The sequence below is a fragment of the Phocoena phocoena genome, chromosome 2 (assembly GCF_963924675.1).
Source record: "Phocoena phocoena chromosome 2, mPhoPho1.1, whole genome shotgun sequence".
NCBI lineage: Eukaryota > Metazoa > Chordata > Mammalia > Artiodactyla > Phocoenidae > Phocoena > Phocoena phocoena.
The window spans coordinates 31252360-31275735 of NC_089220.1; the positions used below are offsets into that span (position 1 = coordinate 31252360).

The following is a 23376-nucleotide window of genomic DNA, read 5'->3' on the forward strand; positions in this document are numbered from 1 at the left end:
GATCATTTTTACTATCATTACTCTGAATTCTTTTTCAGGTAGGTTGCCTATTTCCTCTTCATTTATTTGGTCTTGTAGGTTCTTACCTTGCTCCTTCATCTTTAACATATTTCTTTGTCATCTCATTTTTTTTGATGGGCGTTTTATATGTATCAGTTAGATTAACTTGATTAACTTGATTATCTTTGCTTAAATCTTCTACTTCCTTATTCATTTTTTTTGGGGGGGGGTGGTTCTATCCATTGCTGACAGTGTGCTAATACCTACAAGTAGATTTTGAATTTTTCTCTTTTTTTTTTTTTTCTGCAGTACGTGGGCCTCTCACTGTTGTGGCCTCTCCCATTGTGGAGCACAGGCTCTGGACGTGCAGGCTCAGCAGCCCTGGCTCACGGGCCCAGCCACTCCGCAGCATGTGGGATCTTCCCGGACCAGGGCACGAACCCGGCAGGCAGACTCTCAACCACTGTGCCACCAGGGAAGCCCTCTCCTTTTTGTTTTGTCAGTGTTCGCTTTACGTATTTCAAAGCTATTTGTTAAGTAGATACAAATTCTTCTTGAATTTTATCATATTAGATATATCTTTATCTCTGTAACCACTTTGTCTTTTCTGCTACTAATATGGTTTATTTCCTTTCTTTTGCCAATATAAATTAGTAAACTATTGTTATTATTTTAGAGTACCTTTTCTTTCCTCTCAATTCAGACGTTGAACCTTTTTCTCTGGAGCATGTTGAATTAGATTCTGATTTGCATTTAGAGCCAATAAGGGGCAGTAGGAGTATGTCTTGAGGATACTAGGCATCCCCTAGCAGGATAATTTTCCCAGCTGAGATAATTACAGCATCTCCAGCCAGAGGTGGTTAGACGTCTCAGACAGGAAAGGTGTAGTCTCCGTCCCTAGTAAAGGAGAATCAGGGATACTTGGGAGCATCTAGATACTCAGAACCAATCCAGTCCACCTGGAATTCCTCTTTTCAAGTGTCAAGGTTTTTTCCCGTCTCAATCAGATTTCCCACTACAGTCTTGGCAAATCTCTGTATTCAACTTACTCTGTGATTCTGTAACTCCACAGTTAAATTTTGATTTTCTTTGAAGTTGGCCATGTGGCTAAAAGAGAGATTTGGGGGAGGGGGGGCGGGGGTGTTGTCCACCATTATCAGAAATCTGAGCTGAGAATTTAGAGCCTTGAACCTCATTTTGCAAAATCTCCATTAGAATTTAGTATAGCTATTCCACACCTCAGTCCTTGAGATACTTATAGGCATCATCACAGCCCTCCCTTGGTCCCCCACACACTTGCTTCAGTAGGGCACTTCATCACAATCAATGTGAGTAGTAATTTAATTAATTGTGATGTTACTATGTGCCCATTCCCCATTCAAAAGGAGTTCAGGGCTTCCCTGGTGGTGCAGTGGTTGAGAGTCCGCCTGCTGATGCAGGGGACATGGGTTCGTGCCCTGGTCCGGGAAGATCCCATGTGCCACGGAGCGGCTGGGCCTGTGAGCCATGGTCGCTGAGCCTGCATGTCCGGAGCCTGTGCTCCACAATGGGAGAGGTCACAACAGTGAGAGGCCCGCGTACCGCCCCAAAAAAAAAAAAAGGAGTTCAGTGTTGTGTTAAGGCCATGAACATACCCAAGCCAATCCCAGAGTCCCATTTTGTCTGTCTCTCTTGGCAGCACTCTTGGTACCAAGTCCTGTATCCGTCAAGATCTAGTTCAGGAAAGAGAAACCCACCAAGAGCAATTACTATAGGGAATTCTTGAAAAGGTAATAGAGGACTGAAAAGGTAAAAAGGGAACACTGAGGTACACAGAAGTATGAGTTGCCAGAAGGAGTTCTACCCCTAAGATTGGGGGAACAAAGGGAAGAGGTTGGGGTTATCATAACCTAGAAGCTGTCACAATGGGCCTCATATGTCTGGACCTGGAGTGTAGAAGATAGGGCATTACAGGCCCAGGTGATGCTGGTAATTTTGGAACTCAGAAAAGGGGTACTGTGGAGTTGATAGCTGTACCTACTATCAGGTAATGCTGAGCTGGTGCTGGTTCCTTAAGGACTTGGAAAAAGGTCCTCTAAAACTGACTCAGATATCAGAGAGGGGGTGTGTGCTCTTTTATGGGGCTTGTATCAAGGAGATTTGTGGTATAGCCAGGGCACATCTGAGAAAGAGACACTGGCTGGCTGGTGTGGGTTGCCCAGGGTACTGGAAGATGGCTCTGTACATCTGGTTTTCAGACTTCTGAGGAGGGGGCACTGTCCCCTGTGTACTTTTGATAGGGCTTGATGGAGCTGGTTCTGGGAATGTGGTAACTGACTCTTGCCTCCAGAGCAAGATCCCATTGCAGGTGGTGGTCACTGAAAGTAACAGCAGGCAAACAGGTAGAGCCCCATGTCCTTTCGTTTTGCCTTTTATTCTCCCTCTCATGCCCTTCTTGACAAAACTCTTCAGGAAGCCAGCTAGAAATTGGGTAATATAATGTGCAGATTCCCATCTTCAGCTACATAGACAAAGTATAAATTTTAGTTTTGGGGGCTTCCCTGGAGGCGCAGTGGTTGAGAGTCCGCCTGCCGATGCAGGGCACACAGGTTCGTGCCCCGGTCCGGGAAGATCCCACATGCCGCGGAACGGCTGGGCCCATGAGCCATGGCCGCTGAGCCTTCGCGTTTGGAGCCTGTGCTCCGCAATGGGAGAGGCCACAACAGTGAGAGGCCCGCCTACCACACACACACAAAAAATATTTAGTTTTGGGGTTCAGAAAATAATTGATAATCAGCGTAAGATGTGTCAGCAGAATGCTGCTGTAGCTTCTGTGGTGACAGGTAATAGCAGGTAATACTGATCTGTGTGAAGCTCTCTGATGTTTTCTGTTGTTTTATTTAGTTGTGGCTCACTAAATTGATTTCATGACCCTGAATGGTTTGTGACCTAAGTTTTTGAAACACTGAATTAGCTGTGACTAAGAGTGTGTGGAGACAAGGTAAAATAGGGGTTTTGAGGAGTTTGAAATAGCTGCTGGAAATAGAAGAGTTAATTACTGATACAGAAGAAGATTCTTACACTGTTTGAAGTACAGGTAATGCTAGAGAGGAAGGGCTTTGGTGTGACACCAGTTCACATAATTAATGGTAATGTGATGGTCCTTCAGGACTTGTCTTTGGAATAGTGCAATAGTGACAAAGACTGGTATGACTCAAAGATTCTTGGCAATGAAATTTTCTATTATTACCACATATTTATGATGAAGCTTAATATAGGTTATTTTCCTCTTTATAATGCTTTAATAATCCTCTTCCAGCTCACACATTTCCATCTTAATACTCCCAAATCTGTAGCCAGGGATATCATGAAGAGAGACATGGAAAGGAAATCTGGTCACTAGGATTTCACCTGTGTCAGAGATGCTTTCCCTAAGAGGTTTCATCTAGTATTCTTGGCTTCCAGTAGTCATGCATTAGTTCTGGAAAAGCATCCAGGAGTGTACAGGTGTTTTTGACATCATAACGCTGAGGATATTTCTTACACTGTCTACTACTGAACCCATTTGTGTCCTTATTTAGAATATTCGGCCACCAATATGTGTTCAAATGTGTCTCCAATTTTTTTTAACTTTTGTTTTTAAATATTAAGCAAATTATTGATACTTTTAAATTTTATTTATTTATTTATCTGTCTGTGTTGGGTCTTTGTTGCTGCTCATGGGCTTTCTCTAATTGCAGTGATCAGGGGCTACTCTTTGTTGTGAGTTTGCGGGCTTCTCATTGCAGTGGCTTCTCTGGTTGCGAAGCACAGGCTCTAGGCACGTGGGTTTCAGTAGTTGTGGTTCACGGGCTCAGTAGTTGTGGCTTGTGGGCTCTAGAGCACAGGCTCAGTAGTTGTGGCACACGGGCTTTGTTGCTCCATGGCATGTGAGATCTTCCCAGACCAGGGATCGAACCTGTGTCCCCTGCATTGGCAGGCGGATTCTTAACCACTGCATCACCAGGGAAGCACAAATTATTGATACTTTTAACTGAAAATCAGAGAATGAGTGAAATTAGCTTTTACCTGAGGTAAAATTTATATTTTTAACAGGTATGAAGAAAGTCCATTCAAATTGTAGTCTTTGAACATTTTAGTGAACTGATTCTAGTTTTAAGTTCTTCAGTCCAGCTTTCTCTAGAGAATTCAGCTAACTCACCAGCCATGTAAAATATAGAATGGAATCTATATTTACACAGCCAAGATGAGTCTCTAATGATTCAGAACATGATGTAGCTGGGCTGGGTGGAGAGAAGGCTGCTGCTTCCATGCTGTGATTGGAGGCAACGGGGCTGTCCCCAAATAGCAGCCCCTTTCCCTATTACACCGTCAGTATGGATGCCTTCCTTTGAATGTACAGGGATTTTCTGCAGGTAAGAATGCGTTATAAAATAAAAATTTGTCTTGATTGGAGGAGTCTCACAAAACTAATGAGTCCATTAAGTGAGGCTTAGTTTGACTGCTAACCTCAAACAGAAATGGGGGCTAGATGTCTGTAGAAGAGAAGGAAAGATGGATCAAACTGTCTGAATAAAGGGATTAAAAAAAATGGTGAGCTTTGGATGCACTGTCTACATGCTTACTGAAGCTAGCAGAGTATCAGTAGATTTTTGGGTAGAGGAGAAATTGGGAGTCAGATGTCAATCTTTTTAGTAGGGAAAATGTCATGCCAGTGTACATGTTTAGAGAACAGTATATAATGAATCTTTATCAGGTTCAATAATTACCAACCTATGATGCATTTCCTTCATCTCTTTCCCAGGTAACCTGCTCTTTCCCCACCCCTTGCCCTTACTTATATATGAAACAATCTCAGGAATTTTATTGATTCAAGCCTTGTCCCAATTGAAATCACCTTCTTCTCTCTCTCCAGCCCCCCACCCTCCCTGCCCCAACCACCCCATCCTAGCTCTTCTTTCTGTTTTCACTTTCAGCACTGAAGCTCTGATGGTTCACCTCTTCCAGGACATAAATCCATAAAGGTCAGCCCTGCACCCTGAACAGCTCAGAGGGAGGAGCCAGACCAGTAGCGCCTGATGCCCTGCCCTCTTCAGCCCTAAACAGTTGGCTCCATAATGGCAGTGGGTGAGGCTCTGGTGCACATCAGAGTCACTCTTCTGCTGCTCTCATTTGGGGTGTCTTTGTTCATTTCTGACCGCTCTCAGGCCAGGGCCTCCCAGCACTTCTCCTCTCCAGAACTGGTGATCCCCTTGAAGGTGACTGGCAGGGGCAGAAATGCAAAGGCTCCAGGCTGGCTCTCCTACAGCCTGCCGTTTGGGGGCCAGAGACACATTGCCCACATGAGGGTCAAGAAGTTCTTGGTTTCCAGACACCTCCCAGTGTTCACCTACACAGACCAGCATGCCCTCCGCCAGGATCAGCCTTTTGTTCCTGATGACTGCTACTATCATGGTTATGTGGAGGGGGTTCCCAAGTCCCTGGTTGCCCTCAGTACTTGTTCTGGAGGTTTTCGAGGAATACTACAGATAAATGATCTTGCTTATGAAATTGAACCAGTTAGGTTTTCTGCCACATTTGAACACTGGGTGTATAAGATAGACAGTGATGATACACAGTTCCCACCTATGAGATGTGGGTTAACAGAAGAGGATGTAGCACGCCAATTGGAGTTGCAAGAGTTGCATAATTTCACTCTGATGCAAAGTTCTTACACAGGCTGGTGGACCCACTTGCGTTTTCTTGAGTTGGTAGTGGTTGTGGACAATCTTCGATTCGTTCACTCGGAAAGTAATGTGTCAGTAGTGCAGCGTGAAATACTTGATGTTGTCAATATAATAGGTAGCTTGTATCACTCTTTGGAACTTGTTGTGATTTTAACTGGGCTTGAAGTCTGGACTAAAGGAAACCCAGTTCCCACTGATAACATAGATAAGCTTTTGGAGGATTTTGCTGTTTGGAAGTATTTTAGCCTTGATCACCGACTGTCACATGATGCGGCCCATCTTTTCATAAAGAAATCGTTTGGCATAAAGCTTGGACTTGCCTATGTTGGTGGAATATGCCAGCGTCCTCTTAATAGTGGAGTTAATGTTTTTGAAGACGAGAGTCTTTATGCTTTTGCAATTGTTGTGACCCATGAACTTGGTCATAATTTAGGTATGCAGCATGATACTGAATGGTGTGTGTGTGAACTTCAGTGGTGCATAATGTTTCCTGCCAGAGAGGTGACAAATAAATTCAGCAACTGCAGTTATGCCGAGTATTGGGACAATCTTATCAGTAATGGATTATGTCTTTACTCTCCTCCACATCCAGGGAATATCTTTAGGCTGAAGTATTGTGGGAACCTAGTGGTTGAAGAAGGAGAGGAGTGTGACTGTGGAACCATAGAGCAGTGCATAAATGATCCTTGCTGTCTGTTGAATTGCACTCTGAAGCCTGGAGCTGCTTGTGCTTTCGGGCTTTGTTGTAAAGACTGCAAGGTCATGTCATCAGGGACTTTGTGCAGAAAACAGATCAGTGAATGTGACCTTCCGGAGTGGTGCAATGGGACTTCCCATCAGTGCCCAGAAGATGTATATGTGCAGGATGGGATTCCCTGTAGTGGTGGTGCTTACTGCTATCAAAAGAGCTGTAATAACCATGATGAACAGTGCAGGGAGATATTTGGCAAAGATGCAAGGAGTGCACCTCAGAGTTGCTACAAAGAAATCAACACCCAAGGAAATCGATTTGGTCACTGTGGTATCAAAGACACACAGTACGTAAAATGTGCGTCCCCTGATATCCTGTGTGGGAGAGTTCAGTGTGAAAATGTGGGAGTAATTCCTAATCTGATAGAACATTCCACAGTGCATCAGCTTCACTTCAATGACACCACTTGTTGGGGCACTGATTATCATATAGGGATGTCCATATCTGATATCGGTCAAGTGAAAGACGGCACAATGTGTGGTCCAGGAAAGATATGTATCCGCAACAAGTGTGTCAGTATGGTTCGTGTGCCACAAGCCTGTCAGCCTGAGACCTGCCACATGAAGGGGATCTGCAATAATAAACAGGAATGCCACTGCAATCCTGGATGGGCACCTCCCTACTGTGAACACCAAGGCAATGGAGGTAGTAATAGTAGTGGCCCACCTTTTAATCCCCAAGCAGAAGAGACAGGACTGAAGGAGAAGGGAAACCAGCCATTATTGTGGCTTATTCCTTTGACTTGTTTATTTTTATGTTGCATCTTTGTGCTTTATAAGAAACATAAAACGAAGGAGGAGGCAGAAATGATGGAAGAAAAAGAGACTGAGGAGGAAGAAGGTGATTAAGGCTCCTGCTTCATTTTTTTTTAAATCTCTGGTTTTTCTTTTAATAGTAGAGAAGTATTAGGGCATGTCTGACTGTTTCAAGAAAAATTTAAGGATCCCTCATGTCAGAATCATAAGCATTAATATTTCACTGAAGGATTCCTAGCATGTTCTTACTTATTACTCTTCAGTGTGTTAAACAAATTAAAAGTTCATTTTTTTTCTGGAAGTCATCTCTTTATGTTTCCTGAGCAAAGGCATGGCAAAGTCACACCTTTAAGCTAACGTCTCATCAGTTGTAAACCTCCTCCCGCCTTTGTACTCTTAAAATGTAATGTCCGGGATGTGCCGCTACATACCCCATTGCTGTTTTGCCAGCTCTTCTCCAGATAGCTGTGCCAAAAGGGGGCAGTAGAAGTAGCCTGGAATGATGGATGAAGGGAGAAGGGAGTTTACTTTCTCGTGTGCTAAAAGTTACTCTCTCATTTTGGTAGCCACATTCGGCTTTGGATTGCAGTTTTGTTGACCCTGTTAGAACTACCCTCATTCTTCATTAGAAGTACCAGCACCAGATGACCACTGATACTTTCAGAGATCAGAGTTGCAGCTCTGGGGTTAGCAGTGTGGTCCTCCTCCGAGTTGCTGAAGCACCAGCATCAGCTAGGCACCTTAGAGGTCTTGGTGCCTGCTCTGCAGAGGGCCTCCTTAAATCATCAGTACTTGAATGAACCCAACCTCTTTCCTTTGTTCCCTTGGCCCTAGGACGTCTAGGTGCTTTCAGTAGTTACTTCATTATGATAGTTTGAGTTCTCCAGTAGCAGACACTCAATTAAAGGTTAGAGAGAAAGGATGATGAAGTCAGTTGTACAGATGAGAAATAGCCTTGGCCATTTCACATTTCAGCCTTGGCCAACCTGGCAGCAAGCTCTAGGATGAATATTGCCTGACAGACTAGTCTTGAATTGGTCCAAAATGGCCTGGTCTTCATACCCTCCTCTTGCTTATTCACTGGATGTGAGTGCCCTGGGAAGGATAAGAGCTTGGCCGTGCACCTCCCAGCACCTGAGACTGACCCCAAAGAGCTAACATCTGGAGGCTCTATGCTGATCATAATCCCAGCAGCTGGTCAGCAAGACTTTCCTGGGAGGAGGATGAAGGTGGCTCATTTGGAAATTCCACAGTCTGATCTTTGCATTGCTCTGATCAACTTTTCTTTATATGTTCTGGAAACAGCTCCTCCAGGATTCTGGCAGGCATCTCTGCCTGTGGGGAACCATAGAAGAGGGAGGTTAGTGGGATGAAGCAGAGACCCTAGTACTGTGTTTGGTTCTGGGGCTAAAGTTGATACTGTCTCTCCACTATCTGTTCTAGTTTCCCTCATCTCTAGATAGCATTCTGATGACTTGGGTTGGATGTTAACCCTGTGTTATTACCCAGGCCCTTATCTTTAAAGCACCCGAGTGCCTGCTCACCATGTCTTTCTCAGGCTCGGATTGCTGAATCTATCCATTTATAGTAGCAATAGAACTAGAAAATACAAAGAGGCACCTAAGGAGATCACCTGGGTTCCACACATATGCCCTACCTTCTCTCAATGATTAGGCTCAAGTATGCCTGTCAAGACTGTGACATCTCTTCTTGCTACTGCAGGGACACAGGGAGCCCCAAATGCCCAGGTGGGACTCCAGCTTTGTCCCACTGTGAAAGTATGACCCATTTGGTGACCCTGCAGAGCCTAGAGTTGCAGGGGACAGGAGGCACAAACCACCTCAGTGAGTCATAGGTAGTGATGGTAAGTGGTGCCACTTCTACTTCCAGCCCCTGGTTCCCACCCATGTAGAGGCCTCTGGTTTAGTGTGTACAACCATCATGGAATGGTACTTGTATTAGGGTTCAGCAGAGAAACAGAACCAACAGGATATGGTGATTTATATATTTATCCTTTCCCCAGAAGAGGAAGTAAAGCCCTCAGGGATGTTTGTTCTTCCTGATATCCGGTAACTTAAATACTATGATGTGAAATTAATAATGAGATACTATGATACAAATTCAATATGTCTTATGCTACATGTTAAGGGAATAAGAGGAAATAACAAGGAAAAAGAAAGGAAAGAAAACAAACAGGAAATATGAATGCAAATGTATTCATATAAAAATAAGAACATACTCGCAACATATTACAGTCCTTGTTTCTATAACTGGTCACATGGTTGTAGCTGGTATTTATGACCATCTTCTTTTACCACCCGCTCTGTTCCCTTTGCCTTCAGCAAGTACTTCATCTAATCATGGTTCTTTATCTGGTGGGGTGATCCAAACCTTTATTCCTGAAGGGTCTGGGCCAATGCTGGATTGGGTTGTTATAGTTTTCCATTGACCTTAATAACAGGGCATGGTAATACTGAGATACCCTAAGCTATTTCCTGTGTTCCAGACCTACCCTTCCTTACCTTTACTGTGGAGAAGTAGTCCAATTTCCCCTGGGTAATCAGGATCAATCAATGGAACAATCACCATAGTTCCATTCGTTGCCTATTGATTCAGAGGCATGAGGAGCCCAAATTGGCCAGGTGGCAGTCTTTTTTTCTTTGCTTTTCTTTTTTTTTTTTAAACATCTTTATTGGAGTATAACTGCTTTACAATGGTGTGTTAGTTTCTGATTTATAACAAAGTGAATCAGCTATACATATACATATATACCCATGTCTCCTCCCTCTTGCATCTCTATCCCACCCCTCTAGGTAGACACAGAGCACCGAGCTGATCTCCCTGTGCTATGTGGCTGCTTCCCACTAGCTATCTATTTTACATTTGGTAGTGTATATATGTCCATGCCACTCTCTCACTGCGTTCCAGCTTACCCTTCCCCTTCCCCATGTCCTCAAGTCCATTCTCTATGTCTGCGTTTTTATTCCTATTCTGCCCCTAGGTTCTTCAGAGACTTTTTTTTTTTTAGATTCCATATATATGTATTAGCATACGGTATTTGTTTTTCTCTTTCTGACTTACTTCACTCTGTATGACAGGCTCTAGGTCCATCCACCTCACTACAAGTAACTCAATTTCGTTTCTTTTTATGGCTGAGTAATATTCCATTGTATATATGTGCCACATCTTCTTTATCCATTCATCCGATGATGGACACTTAGGTTGCTTCCATGTCCTGGCTCTTGTAAATAGAGCTGCAATGAACATTGTGGTACATGACTCTTTTTGAATTTTGGTTTTCTCAGGGTATATGCCCAGTAGTGGGATTGCTGGGTTGTATGGTAGTTCTATTTGTAGTTTTTTAAAGGAATCTTCATACTGTTCTCCAAAGTGGCTGTATCAATTTACAATTTACAGTGCAAGAGGGTTCCCTTTTCTCCACACCCTCTCCAGCATTTATTGTTTGTAGATGTTTTGATGATGGCAGATGGCAGTCTTAACTTCCAGCTAATAGAACCATTGTTGTGTCTCCTGGTGGAAGCATTCCTCCCTCTAGGACTAAGACCTCTAGGCCAGCAAAGAGTAAAGTCATGGAAACAGGAAGCAAAAATTTTGCTAGTGGGTCACTAAGGTTAATAATGAGTGGTGTTGGGCTTCCCTGATGGTGCAGTGGTGGAGAATCTGCCTGCTAATGCAGGGGACACGGGTTCGAGCCCTGGTCTGGGAAGATCCCACATGCTGCGGAGCAACTAGGCCCGTGAGCCACAACTACTGAGCCTGCGCGTCTGGAGCCTGTGCTCCTCAACAAGAGAGGCCGCGATAGTGAGAGGCCCGCGCACTGCGATGAAGAGTGGCCTCCGCTCAACGCAACTAGAGAAAGCCCTCACACAGAAACGAAGACCCAACACAGCCAAAAATAAATAAATAAAATTTTAAAAATAAAAAATAATGAGTGGTGTCAATTCCATTTCCACCTTGATTCCTGGACTCATGAATCCTGGGTTTGGGAGAAACAGCACCATATATTGGACGTTGATTCAGGGCATATACAGCATTCTGGAGACCCTTGCTCCAGCCCTGCAAGGTGTGGCCACCTAGCTGGCACTATAACTGAGTCTTCAAAAGGCCATTCCACCATTCTGTCAAGACAACTGCTTCAGGATGGTGGGGAACATGATAAAACCAGTGAATTCTATAAGCATGGACCAATTGCCACATTTTTTTTTCCTATGAAGTGAGTTCCTTGATCAGAAGCAATGCTGTGTGGAATACCATGGTGGTGGATAAGGCATTCTGTAAGTCCATGGCTGGTATCTTTGGAAGAAGCACTGTGTGCAGGGAGGGAAGATTACATCCAGAGTGTCTACTCCAGTAAGAATAAAATGCTTCCCCTTCTGTACAGGAAGCAGTCCAGTGTCATGCACCCTCTTCTGGCATGCACCCACCAGGTAGCTGTCTGATCACCGCAGGAAATGTTGCCATATTTGGGGCTCAGTGTTGGTCTCTGCCACTGAAGATTGGGCAGTTAGTGGTGGCCATAGCTTGATCATCCTTGGTGAGTGGATGTCCATGTTGCAAAGCCTATGTGTAACTGCCAACCCTGCCCTGCCACCGTGGCCTCTTTGTTAATGAGCCCATTGGGTGATGACGGGTGGCTGGGGAAAGAGGTAGACTGGTATCAACAGAATGGGTCATCCTGTTCACTCGGTTATTAAAATCCTCTGCTGATGTAAGCTTTAGGTGAGCATTCACATGGGACACAAATACCTTCATGTTTTTTGACCGTTCAGAGAGGTCTATCCACATACCTCTTTCCCATATTTCTTTGTCACCAATTTTCAAATCGTATTCCTTCCTTGTCCCTAACCATGCAGACAAACCTTTGGTCACAGCCCATGAATTGGTATATAATCACAGATCTGGCCTTTTCTCCTTGTAAGCAATGGGCACAACTAAGTGAACTCCCCAAATTTCTGTCCACTGAGAGAATTTCTCTTCACCACTATCCTTCAGGGATGTCCCAGAGAAAGGCCGTAGTGTTGCAGCTGTCCACATTCAGGTGGTGCATGTATATCATGCAGAACCATCTCTAAACCAGGCCCAGATCTTCTCTTCCCCTGTCAACTGATCACAGGGAACTCCCCATTAGGCTCCCCTGCTTGGGCCTGACTTTGTATATGTCAGTTCCATTTGATGATGGAGTGTACTGTGCAGGCCCACTTTATGGCGTGGTGGGTCAGATAATACCCATTTCATGATGGGCAACTTGGTGGCCCATCATCAAGCATTCAGTAGCTACTATGGCCCACTAATACGCCAAGAGCTGTTTCTCAAACGGAGAGTAGTCATCCAAAGGTGATGGCACAGCATTGCTCCAAAATCTTAAAGGCCTGCAGTGTGATTTACCTATAGGAGCCTGACAAAGGCTCCAAACGGTGTCCCTACCTGCCAGAGAGACATCAAGCACCATTGGATGTGCTGGATCATATGGCCCAAGTGGCAGAGCAGTTTGCACAGCAGCCTGGACCTGGGGCAGAGCCTTCTCTTCTTCTGGGCCCCACTCAAAACTAACAGTTTTTCAGGTCACTTGGTAAATGGACTGGAGTAACACACCAAATGAGGAAGGAATATGTTGCCTCCCAAATCCAAAGAGGACCACTAGGTATTGAGCCTCTTTCTTGGTTGTAGGAAAGCCAGATTCCACTTCCTCTTTATCTTAGAAGTGATATATTGACATGCTTCATACCACAGGACCCCTATAAATTTCACTGAGGTAGAAGTAAATTTTAGATTTATTTCCCACCCTCTGACACGCAAATGTCTTACCAATTAGCCTAGGGTAGTTACTACTACTCACTCACTAGGTGTAATCAACATAATATCATCAATATAATGGGCCAGTATGATATCCCGTGGAAGGGAAAGGTGATTGAGATCCCTGCAAACTAAATTATGAATAGGGCTGGAGGGTTGATATGCCTCTGAGGGAGAACAGTGTATGTGTATTGCTAACCTTGCCAGTTGAAAGCAAACTGCTGCTGGCGGACCTTATGGACAAGTATGGAGAAAAGGACATTTGCCACATCAATAGCTGCATACCAGGTACCCCGGGATGTGTTAATTTGCTCAAGCGATGAAACCATATCTGGTACAGCAGCTGCAATTGGAGGCACCACCTGATTAAGCTCACAATAAAGTAATCCACTGTCATTCTCCAAGATCCACCTGTCTTTTGCACAGGCCAAATAGAGATGAATGAGGACGTGGTGTGAATCACCACCCCTGCATCCTTCCAAGTCCTCGATAGTGGCAGTAGTATCTGTGATCCTTCAAGGGATGCGGTATTACTTTTGGTTTATTATTTTCCTAGGTAGAGACAGTACTAATAGCTTCCATTTAGCCTTTTCTACCATAATAGCCCTCACTGCATAAGTAGGGAACCAATGTGAGGATTTTTCCAGCTGCTAATATGTCTTTTCCAATTATGTATTCTGCAACTGGGTAAATAACCACAGGGTGGGTTCAGAGAGCCACTGGACCTACTGTGAGATGGGCCTGAGCTAAAGCTCCATTGACCACCTGACCTCCATGAGCACCTACTCTGACTGGAGGGCCACAGTGATGTTTTGGGTCTTCGGGAATCAGTGTCAATTCAGATCCACTGTCCGGTAGTCTCTGAAAGGTATGATTATTTCCTTTCCCCCAATGTACAGTTACCCTGGTAAAGGGCCACAGGTCCCTCTAGGGAAGGCTGGGAGAAAAGTTAACTGTACAAATTTTCATTAGTGTATCAGGGTCCTTCCTCAAGGGGAACTGGTCTCCCATTCATTCAAGGGGTTTGGGGTCTGTAAACTGGCTTAACTCTGGGAATTGATTGAATGGCTGTGACTCTCTGTTTTTCTGAGTTAAGTGACTTTTGTTCACTTGACTTAGAGCTTTTCTGCTTATTTAGATCAAGAGAGAATTTCCATTTCTCTTCTAGGAGCATCGTGATTAACTCACCAAGACCAAAGGTTTGCATGAGTCTGACTTTTCTGATTGCTGCTTTGTCTCTACTGTTCATTATGGTAATCTTGCCTTCCTTGTCTTTGGTGGTTGAGTGCCACCACTTGGCCCCTGCCACCCTAGGATACGTATATTCCTATTGCATTTAGGCTTCCCAATTGAGTGGCCGTGGTTCCCACTCTAAGATCTGTCTTCCAGGGAAGAGCCATCATGGAGCCCTTCAAGGATGTTGGGCTCCCCTCATAAATTTATTTCTCAAAATATTAGTGAAAGGTATGTCCTCTGGACCCCTTCAGTGTGGGTGAGTAAGTCTTAAATGACAAGTTCACTCTAACATTTCAGTCTCCTTAAGCCTCTGAATCCCTTCCTTTACATTAAACCAAGAGAGGCTGGGTATTTCCAGTTAGAGCCCTTTCTAACTCCCCAAACTGCAACATGAAATGCAGAATCTCAGCTTAGTGAGCCCATACCAATAAATTCAGCCTGATCCAACTTTACGTTCCCTTCAGCATTATCCTACACGCTCAGAGTCCATTCCCACACGTTCCCTGGACATCTGCTTGTACAGATTAGAAAACTCAAATAGTTCTTATGAAGTATAGTACACACCCTTATGGGTCACACTTTGTACCTCACCTCTAGAGGTCTGCTAAGTCTTGACTCTAGTTGTAGGTCCAGAAGCAGAGCGGGTAGTGGGGTGGGTCCTGAGGAGAATCAGCATTGTTTTTCGTGGCAGCTATCTCAGGGGAGGCCATTACTGTTTCCTCAGGCAATGCAGGGTTAATCCCCTCAGATAGAGATGGAGAAGCTGCTACCACTGTGGGTGGGGAGGCTGCTGCTACTGGGTGTGTGTTGGGGAGAGAACCCTTCCCCTGGTTAGGAAGACTCACTAGAGAAGGCTCAGTTTCCGCAGTTTCATCAAGGTCTTCTCACACATCCCATCCCAACTTACAGGATCTCGTTCTTTCCTAATCAGTCCCTTCACTTGAACAGTGAGGCTGGGAGTTCAATTTGTGTTGTAATTCAGCCTATCTCAAAATGAGTTTCTGTATTTCATTTTCACCAGTTTCAGCCCTGTGACTCCTAGAGATAAGGCTCTACTTCAGGGCGTGCGTAGAAGCTCTTAGATCACTTACGGAGTGCCTGAGCTGGGAATTGGAATCCCTGGGTTCATGCTTTTCTGTCACCACTTTGTCCAGCAACATTAGGCAACCAACCAATGTCATTTATCCCTTAGTTTTAAAAAAATGTCCATAAGTATCCACTTCTCTCTTTGCTTCATAGAGTGGTTGATTAGGAGTTTCCGATGCAGATACATTACCTATCTTTAATCAACAGTTCACCACAGACCATCAGTACTCTCTTTACTACTGGAAAGAGTTACTAGAGTCTTTAATCAGATTAGAGGGCCAATTTCAGCAACGCCAGAACCAATTCAGAAAACTCATCTTTAAAATTCTGTTCCTCTCAAGCCACTCCTGGTATCAAACTCCATATTAGTCCCGGTTTTTTAGAGAAATAGAACTGATAGTATATGTGCTCATGTGATTATAGACCCCAAGAAGTCCCCCAGTCTGCCATCTGCAAGCTGGAGAACGAGGAAAGCTGGTGGTGTAATTCATTCTGAGTCTAAGGCCTAAGAATCAGAGGAGCTGATAGTGTAAGACCCAGTCCAAATCTGAAGGCTTGAGAACCAGAACTGATGTCCGAGGATGGCATAAAGGGGTGTCTCAGCTCAAGCAGAGAAAGCAAATTCACCCTTCCTCTGCCTTTTTGTTTTATTCAGGCCCTCAATGATTGGATGATGCCCACCTGCACTGGTGAGGGTGACCTTTTTTTTTTACTAAGTCTACTGATTCAAATGCTAATCTCTTCCAGAAATACAGACACACCCAGAAATCATGTTTTAGCAGCTATCTGGGCATCCCTTAGCCCAGTCAAGATGGTACATAGAATTAACTGTTACAGGGATATAAATAGACCCCACATATCAAGGGGAGTAGGGTCAAAGAAGTTGCAGCCCTCTCTAAGCTACCAAATGTATCACACTCTGTTGGTGAGATTATGGGGAACAAAATTCACATACCGTGCAGGTGGTAAAGACAACTGGTAGAACCTCTATGGAGTGGAATTTGTTGATATTCAGCAAAAATACATGTGCACTTAACCTTGCACTCAGCAATCCTTCTGAAATTTTATCCTAAAGATATACTTCAAAACTTTGAAATTACTTTGGTATAAGGTTATTTGTGGCATATAATGGCAAAAGATTGGGAGCCTACCCACACCGATGCCTACCCACAGAGGACTAGTTGAATAAAATATGATACTTCCACACAATGGATACTTGGCAACATTTAAAATGGATAAGCAAGATTTCCATACACTGATATGACATGATCTCCAGGACCTGTTCTTAAGGGATACAACGCTATATTCATCACGTTACATGTAATATACAGCTGCTCTTTTTGTAAGAAAGAGCATTGGTTCAGATAGGCACATTTATTTTCTTTTATTTGCAAAAAAAGAAAGATTGGAAAAATAAACCAAAAGTTAATAAAATGGTTACTTAGAGGGGAATAGGGAAAATAAGATGGGGGAGAGTTCAGAATAGAAATAAGATTTATTTGAACAGCACTGGTTATATGGTTTCAGTTTGGGATCATGTAAATGACTGATATAAAGAAAAATTGATCCCTAAAATACCAATTACTCAAAATTGGAAACAAATAAATAAACCTAAACACATATCATGTTGATGACATAACCACACAGACAAAAGAATTGTTTCAAGTGACTTTCAAACAGTCTTATTTTTAGTAATAATATTGGTATAATTACTTTGACTGTATTTGATATACAGCATAGGATAAAGCAAAAGGTAGCAAAGTTAATGTAACAGAAAAAAGTTACAAGTAAGCAATCAAAGAAGTCAAATTAAAATTTTATTATCTTTCATTTTGAAAGAAAGTATTAATATGAATTCATGATTTTTTGGTCGACTTATTCATGTATAATTTATATACAGTATCATGAATGCACCCACTCTAAGTGTAACAGTATGATGAGTTTTGACACATAATACATATGTATCAACATATGGATCAATACCATTACCTCCCAAATTTCCTTGTGCCCCTGAGCAGTCAGTGCCCCTATTCTCTACCTTATACAGCCACTGATATGAATTCTGTCACTATAGAATGTAGCCTATTCTAGAATTTCATATAAATTCAATTAAATAGTATTATCTGAGTCTTGCTTTGCTCACTTGGCTTTTTTTTTTTTTTTTTTTTTTTTTTTGGCGGTACGTGGGCCTCTCCTGCTGTGGAGCACAGGCTCCGGACGCACAGGCTCAGCGGCCATGGCTCACGGGCCCAGCCACTCCGCGGCATGTGGGATCTTCCCGGACCGGGGCACGAACCCACTTCCCCAGCATCGGCAGGCGGACTCTCAACCACTGAGCCACCAGGGAAGCCCTGGCTTTTTTTTTCTTTCTGAGATTCATCCATGTTGTTGCTTGTATCAGCAGTATTCCATTATATGATTCTAACAAAACTTGTTTTTTCAATCATCTGTTAATGAATCTTTGGGTTGTTTCCAGTATTTTACCTGTTTGTAAGTAAAGCTGCAATGGACATGCATATACAAGTCTTTTGGAGAACATGTGTTTAATTTTTGCTGGGTAAACATCCAAGAGTAGAGTTATTGGGCATAGAATAAGTGTATATTTCATCTTAGGAGAAACTGCCAAAAATGTGTTCCAAAGTAGTTATAACAGTTGAAACTCCCACCAACAATGGTTGAGTACTCCAGTTACTCTACCCTCCAGACTCCTGGTGCCATCAGGCTTTTAATTTTACCATTTTGGTAGATTTGTAGTGGTATATACTTGTGGTTTAACTTGCATTTCCCTTATGACTAGTGACATTGAGCATTTTTTTCATGTATTTACTAACCATTTTTATGTCTTCTTTTGGAAGTGTTTTCATGTATATGTACATTGAATATTTTCTCCCAATCATTTTCTCACCAGGGTCTTGGGAGAACAGAGAATTTTAATTTTGATTAAATCTAATTTACCAATTATTTTATGGTTAGTGCTTTTTGTATGCTGTATAAAATTATTGCTTACCCTAATATTACATAGATTTCCCCCTATTTTGGGGAAAGTTCTTTTGTTTTAACTTTTATAGTTGCATCTGTGATGCATCTTGAGTTTATTTCTGTTTACTATGGAGGGTGGTGGCAGGTTTTCTTTTTTATTTTTAAATAAAAATATTCAGTTGTGGCAGAGATCAAGATGGTAGAGTAGGAGGATGCTGGGCTCACCTTCCCTCATCAACACATCAAAACTACAAGTACATATAGAGAGACTTTCACTGAAATAGACCTGGGGACTAGCAAGAAAGCTCTTCCACAACCAAGAATGTAAATAAAGATCCACACAGAGTCTGTTAGGAAGAGAGGAGAAGTGATTTGGTTGGGACCCACATCCCTAGCAGGGGACACACAAGAGGAGGGGGATATCACAGGCTCAGGGATCTTCCTGGGGGGTGAGAGCTTTGAGCCACATCTTAGGAACCACAGCCCTGGAGTCCAACACCAAGAAGATGAGCCCCCTTAGCTGGTTTGAAAACTGGTTAAGTTGAGACTTAACCAGACGACTGTAAGAAACCGAGACTTTGCTCTTAAAGAACACATGCACAGACTTGCTCACTCACAGTCACAGTGTGGAGGCAGCAGATTGAAAACTGCCTGGGGTTCTGGCTGGCCTGCCAGAACTGCCCCGGCACCTGTTCCCAGCTCCCCTCCCCAGCCTGCACTGAGCTCCTGCCCCAGCCACTCTTTCTCTCCACTAAGGTAGAGGCTGCCATTGCCAACAAGAGTGTACACACTTAGAGGGAATGGAGCTGGCTCAGACCCTGGCCCTACCTCTGACCAGGACAGAGGCAGCCACTGCCAGCACATGCATCAATGCACACACTTGGGAGGGAGCAAAACTAACTCCATGACGGAAAACACCATCACTGGAGCGTGTGTCCCTGTGCATACTCAGAGAGTGGGGGGTGAAATAAACTCAGTAATGTGATGCCAACCCCTCCAGCTCTGACCTAGCCTCTAACCAGGGTATGCACACCTGGGAAAAAGTGAAATGAGCACAGAAGTACAGTCCCAAGACCTCAGGACCCAGCCACACCCCAAACCAAGGTGGGGACTGCCATCACAACCTGGAGAAACCCAACTCCCTCAGGGCTCCTGCTCCAGCCCCTTGGACACTCCTGACAGGGAGTGCTGAACATTAAGCATGGGAGAGGCTCAGGCTCACACCTGGAATTGACTGTAGCCCCTGAAACTCCAGCCATACCTCCCACCAAGGCAGTGGTGGCCAGCACACCCCAGAGGATGACACAGCCAGCGGTCACTTCAGATCCCGGTTTCCCAGCAAAGCCACTGGGCACATGTAGACTGCATAGGGATGCCCCCACACAGGACATGTCTTTAAGACCAAGACAGTTAACTCTTTCACCTAATTTCATAGAAATAGAGAAAATTAAACAAAATGAGAAGACAGAGGAATATGTTTCAAATAAAAGAATAAGAAAAAACAAACCTGAAAAAAACCAACTAATGAAAAAGAGATAAATAATTTACCAGATAAAAGTTCAAAACTTTAGTAATAAGCATGCTAATTGAACTTGGGAAAAGAATAGATGAACATGGAATTTTAATAAGGAACTAGGAAAAAAAAAAAGAACCAGAGTTGAAGAATAAAATAACTGAAATGCAAAATACACTAGAAGGAATTAACAGCAGACACAGTGATACAGAAGAACACATAAGCGATCTGGAAGGTAGAATAATGGAAATCACCTAATCAGAACAGAAAAAAACCCCCCAAATTTTAAGGGAATTCTGAGACAATGTCAAATGTACTAATATACACATTACAGAGATCCCAAAAGGAGAAGAGAAAAAGAAAATGGCCAAAGATATATTTGATGAAATTATGGCTGAAAATGTCCTGAAGCTGAAGAAAGAAACAGGTGCAAGAAGCACAGAGTCCCAACAAAGATGAACGCAAAGAGACCCACAACAAGGCATATAATAATTAAATGACAAAAGTTAAAGATAGAGAATTTTAAAGGCTGCAGAGAAAAACAAAGAGTAACATGCAAGAAAGCCCCCATAAGGCTATCAGCTGAATTTTCAGCAGAAATTTCATAGGCCAGAAGGGAGTGGCATGATATATTTAAAGTGCTGAAAGAGGAAAATCTGCAACCTAGGATTCTCTATCCAGCAAGGTTAACATTCAGAATTGAAGGAGATAAAGAACTTCTCAGACAAGCAAAACTAAAAGAGTACACCAGCACTAAACCAACCCTACAAGAGGTGTTAACGGGTCTTATTTAGGTGGAAAAGGAAAGGCTACAACAAGAAGTAAGAATTTTTAGAAAAGAAAAATTCCATTAGTAAAGGCAAACATATACTGAAGGCTGTGAATCAACCACTTAAATAAGCTAGTGCAAAGTTTAAAATACAAAAATTTTTAAATCAACTATGACACAGTAAACAATTAAGGGGCAGGTATAAAGATGTAAAACACAAGACAGTTTAACCGTTTCACCTAATTTCAAAACCTTGGGGAGGGGAGTAAAAACTGTAGATCCTTTAGAGTGTGTTTGAACTTAAATGACTATCAGTTTAAAACAAGTAGATGTAATAATATATTGAACCCCATGGTAACCACAAATCAAAAACCTACAAATAAACAAATGGCACCTAATCAAACTTATAAGCTCTTGCACAGTGAAGGAAACCATAAACAAAATGAAAAGACAACTTATGGAATGGGAGAAAATATTTGCAAACAACATGAACGACAAGGGCTTATTTTCAAAAAATATACAAATAGCTTATACAGCTCAATAACAAAAAAACAAACAACCCAATAAAAATAAAATGGACAGAAGACCTAAATGGACATTTCTCCAAAGAAGACATACAGATGGCCAATGGGCACATGAAAAGATGCTCAACATCACTAATTATTAGAGAAATGTGAATCAAAACTACACTGAGGTATCACCTCACACCAGTCAGAATGGCCATCATCAAAAAGTCTACAAAGTTTCCAAATTGGTACAGCCACTTTAGAAAACAATATGGAGGTTCCTTAAAAAACTAAAAGTAGAGTTACCATATGATCCAGCAATCCCACTCCTGGGCATATATCCAGAAAAGATGAAAACTCTAATTTGAAAAGATACATGCACCCCAATTTTCATAGCAGCACTATTTCCAGTAGCCAAGACATGTAAGCAACCTAAGTGTCCATCAACAGGTGAATGGATAAAGAAGAATGAATGGATATAAGCATATATATAAAATATTCCATTATATATATAATTGAATATTGCTCAGCCATAAAAAAGAATGAAATAATGCCATTGGCAGCAACGTGGGTGGACCTTGAGATTATCATTCTAAATGAAGTAAGTCAGATAGGGAAACACAAATATCATATGATATCACTTAAATGCGCATCTAAAATAATGATACAGGGGACTTCCCAGGTGGTGCAGTGGTTAAGAATCCACTTGCTAATGCAGGGGACACAGGTTCGAGCCCTGGCCTGGGAAGATCCCAAACGCTGAAGACCAACTAAGCAGGTGCACCACAACTACTGAGCCTGCGCTCTAGAACCCGTGAACCACAACTACTGCGCCAACGTGCCACAATTACTGAAGCCTGTGCACCTAGAGCCCATGTTTCACAACAAGAGAAGCCACCTCAATGAGAAGCCCATGCACTGCAATGAAGAGTAGCTCCCCCTCACCATAACCCCTCACCACAATTAGAGAAAGCCTGCACACAGCAATGAAGACCCAACGCAGCCAAAATAAATAAATAAATAAATTTTAGGGCTTCCCTGGTGGCGCAGTGGTTGAGAGTCCGCCTGCCAATGCAGGGGACACGGGTTCGTGCCCCGGTCCGGGAAGATCCCACATGCCGCGGAGCAGCTGGGCCCGTGAGCCATGGCCGCTGAGCCTGTGCGTCCGGAGCCTGTGCTCCGCAACGGGAGAGGCCACAACAGTGAGAGGCCCGCGTACCACAAAAAAAAAAAAAAAAAAAAAGCATAAATAAATAAATAAATAAATTTTAAAAATTAAAATAAAATAAGATAATGATAGAAATGAACTTTTTTGCAAAACAGAAACAGACTCCCAGACAAATAAACTTATGGTTATCAAAGGGGAAAGGGGGAGAAGGGATAAAGTTGGAGTTTGGGATTAACAGATACACACTACTATATATAAAATAGATAAACAACAAGGTCCTACTGTATAGCACAGGGAACTATATTCAGTATCTTGTAATAACATAATGAAAAGAATCTGAAAATATATATATATACATGTATATATATATACAAATATATATATACAAATCATTTTATTGTATACTAGAAACTAATACAACATTGTAAATCAACTATACTTCAATTTTTTAAAAATCTACAATAGATATATAAAACTAAAGAAAAAGGAACACAAGCATATCACTAAGGAAAATCATCAAACAACAACAAGAAGAAAAGAACATAGAAAAACTACAAAACAATCATTAAGCAACAAAATGGCAATAAGTACATACCTATCAGTAATCACTTAGAATGTCAGTGGACTAGGTGCTTCAATCAAAAGACATAGGGTAGCTGATTGGATAAAAAAAACAAGACCCATCTATATGCCACCTACAAGAGACACACTTCAGAGCTAAGACACACACAGACTGAAAGCGAGGGGATGGAAAAAGATATTTCATGCAAATAGAAATGAAAAGAAACCTGGGGTAATAATATTCATATCAGACAAAGTTGACTTTAAAGCAAAGCCTGTAATAAAAGACAAAGAATAGCATTATATATACAAAGAATAGCAATACAAGAAGAGGCTATAATATTCGTTAATATATATGCAAATAAATGAGAGCACCTAAATATATAAAGCAAATATTAAAAGACATAAAGGGAGAAACTGAAAATAGTACATTAATAGTAAGGGACTTTTGGGCTTTCCTGGTGGCACAGTGGTTGAGAGTCCGCCTGCTGATCCAGGGGACACAGGTTCATGCCCCGGTCCGGGAGGATCCC

At 42.6% G+C, this 23376-nt stretch overlaps 1 protein-coding gene across 1 annotated transcript; it reads left to right on the top strand.

Moving 5' to 3' along the window:
- Positions 1–4968: 4968 nt before the first annotated feature.
- On the top strand, positions 4969–7304 carry LOC136118359 (disintegrin and metalloproteinase domain-containing protein 20-like). The gene is given in 3 exon segments (XM_065871661.1): positions 4969–4997; positions 4999–5097; positions 5099–7304. Coding segments are annotated over 3 exon segments (2334 nt in total).
- The last annotated feature ends 16072 nt before the right edge of the window (positions 7305–23376 follow it).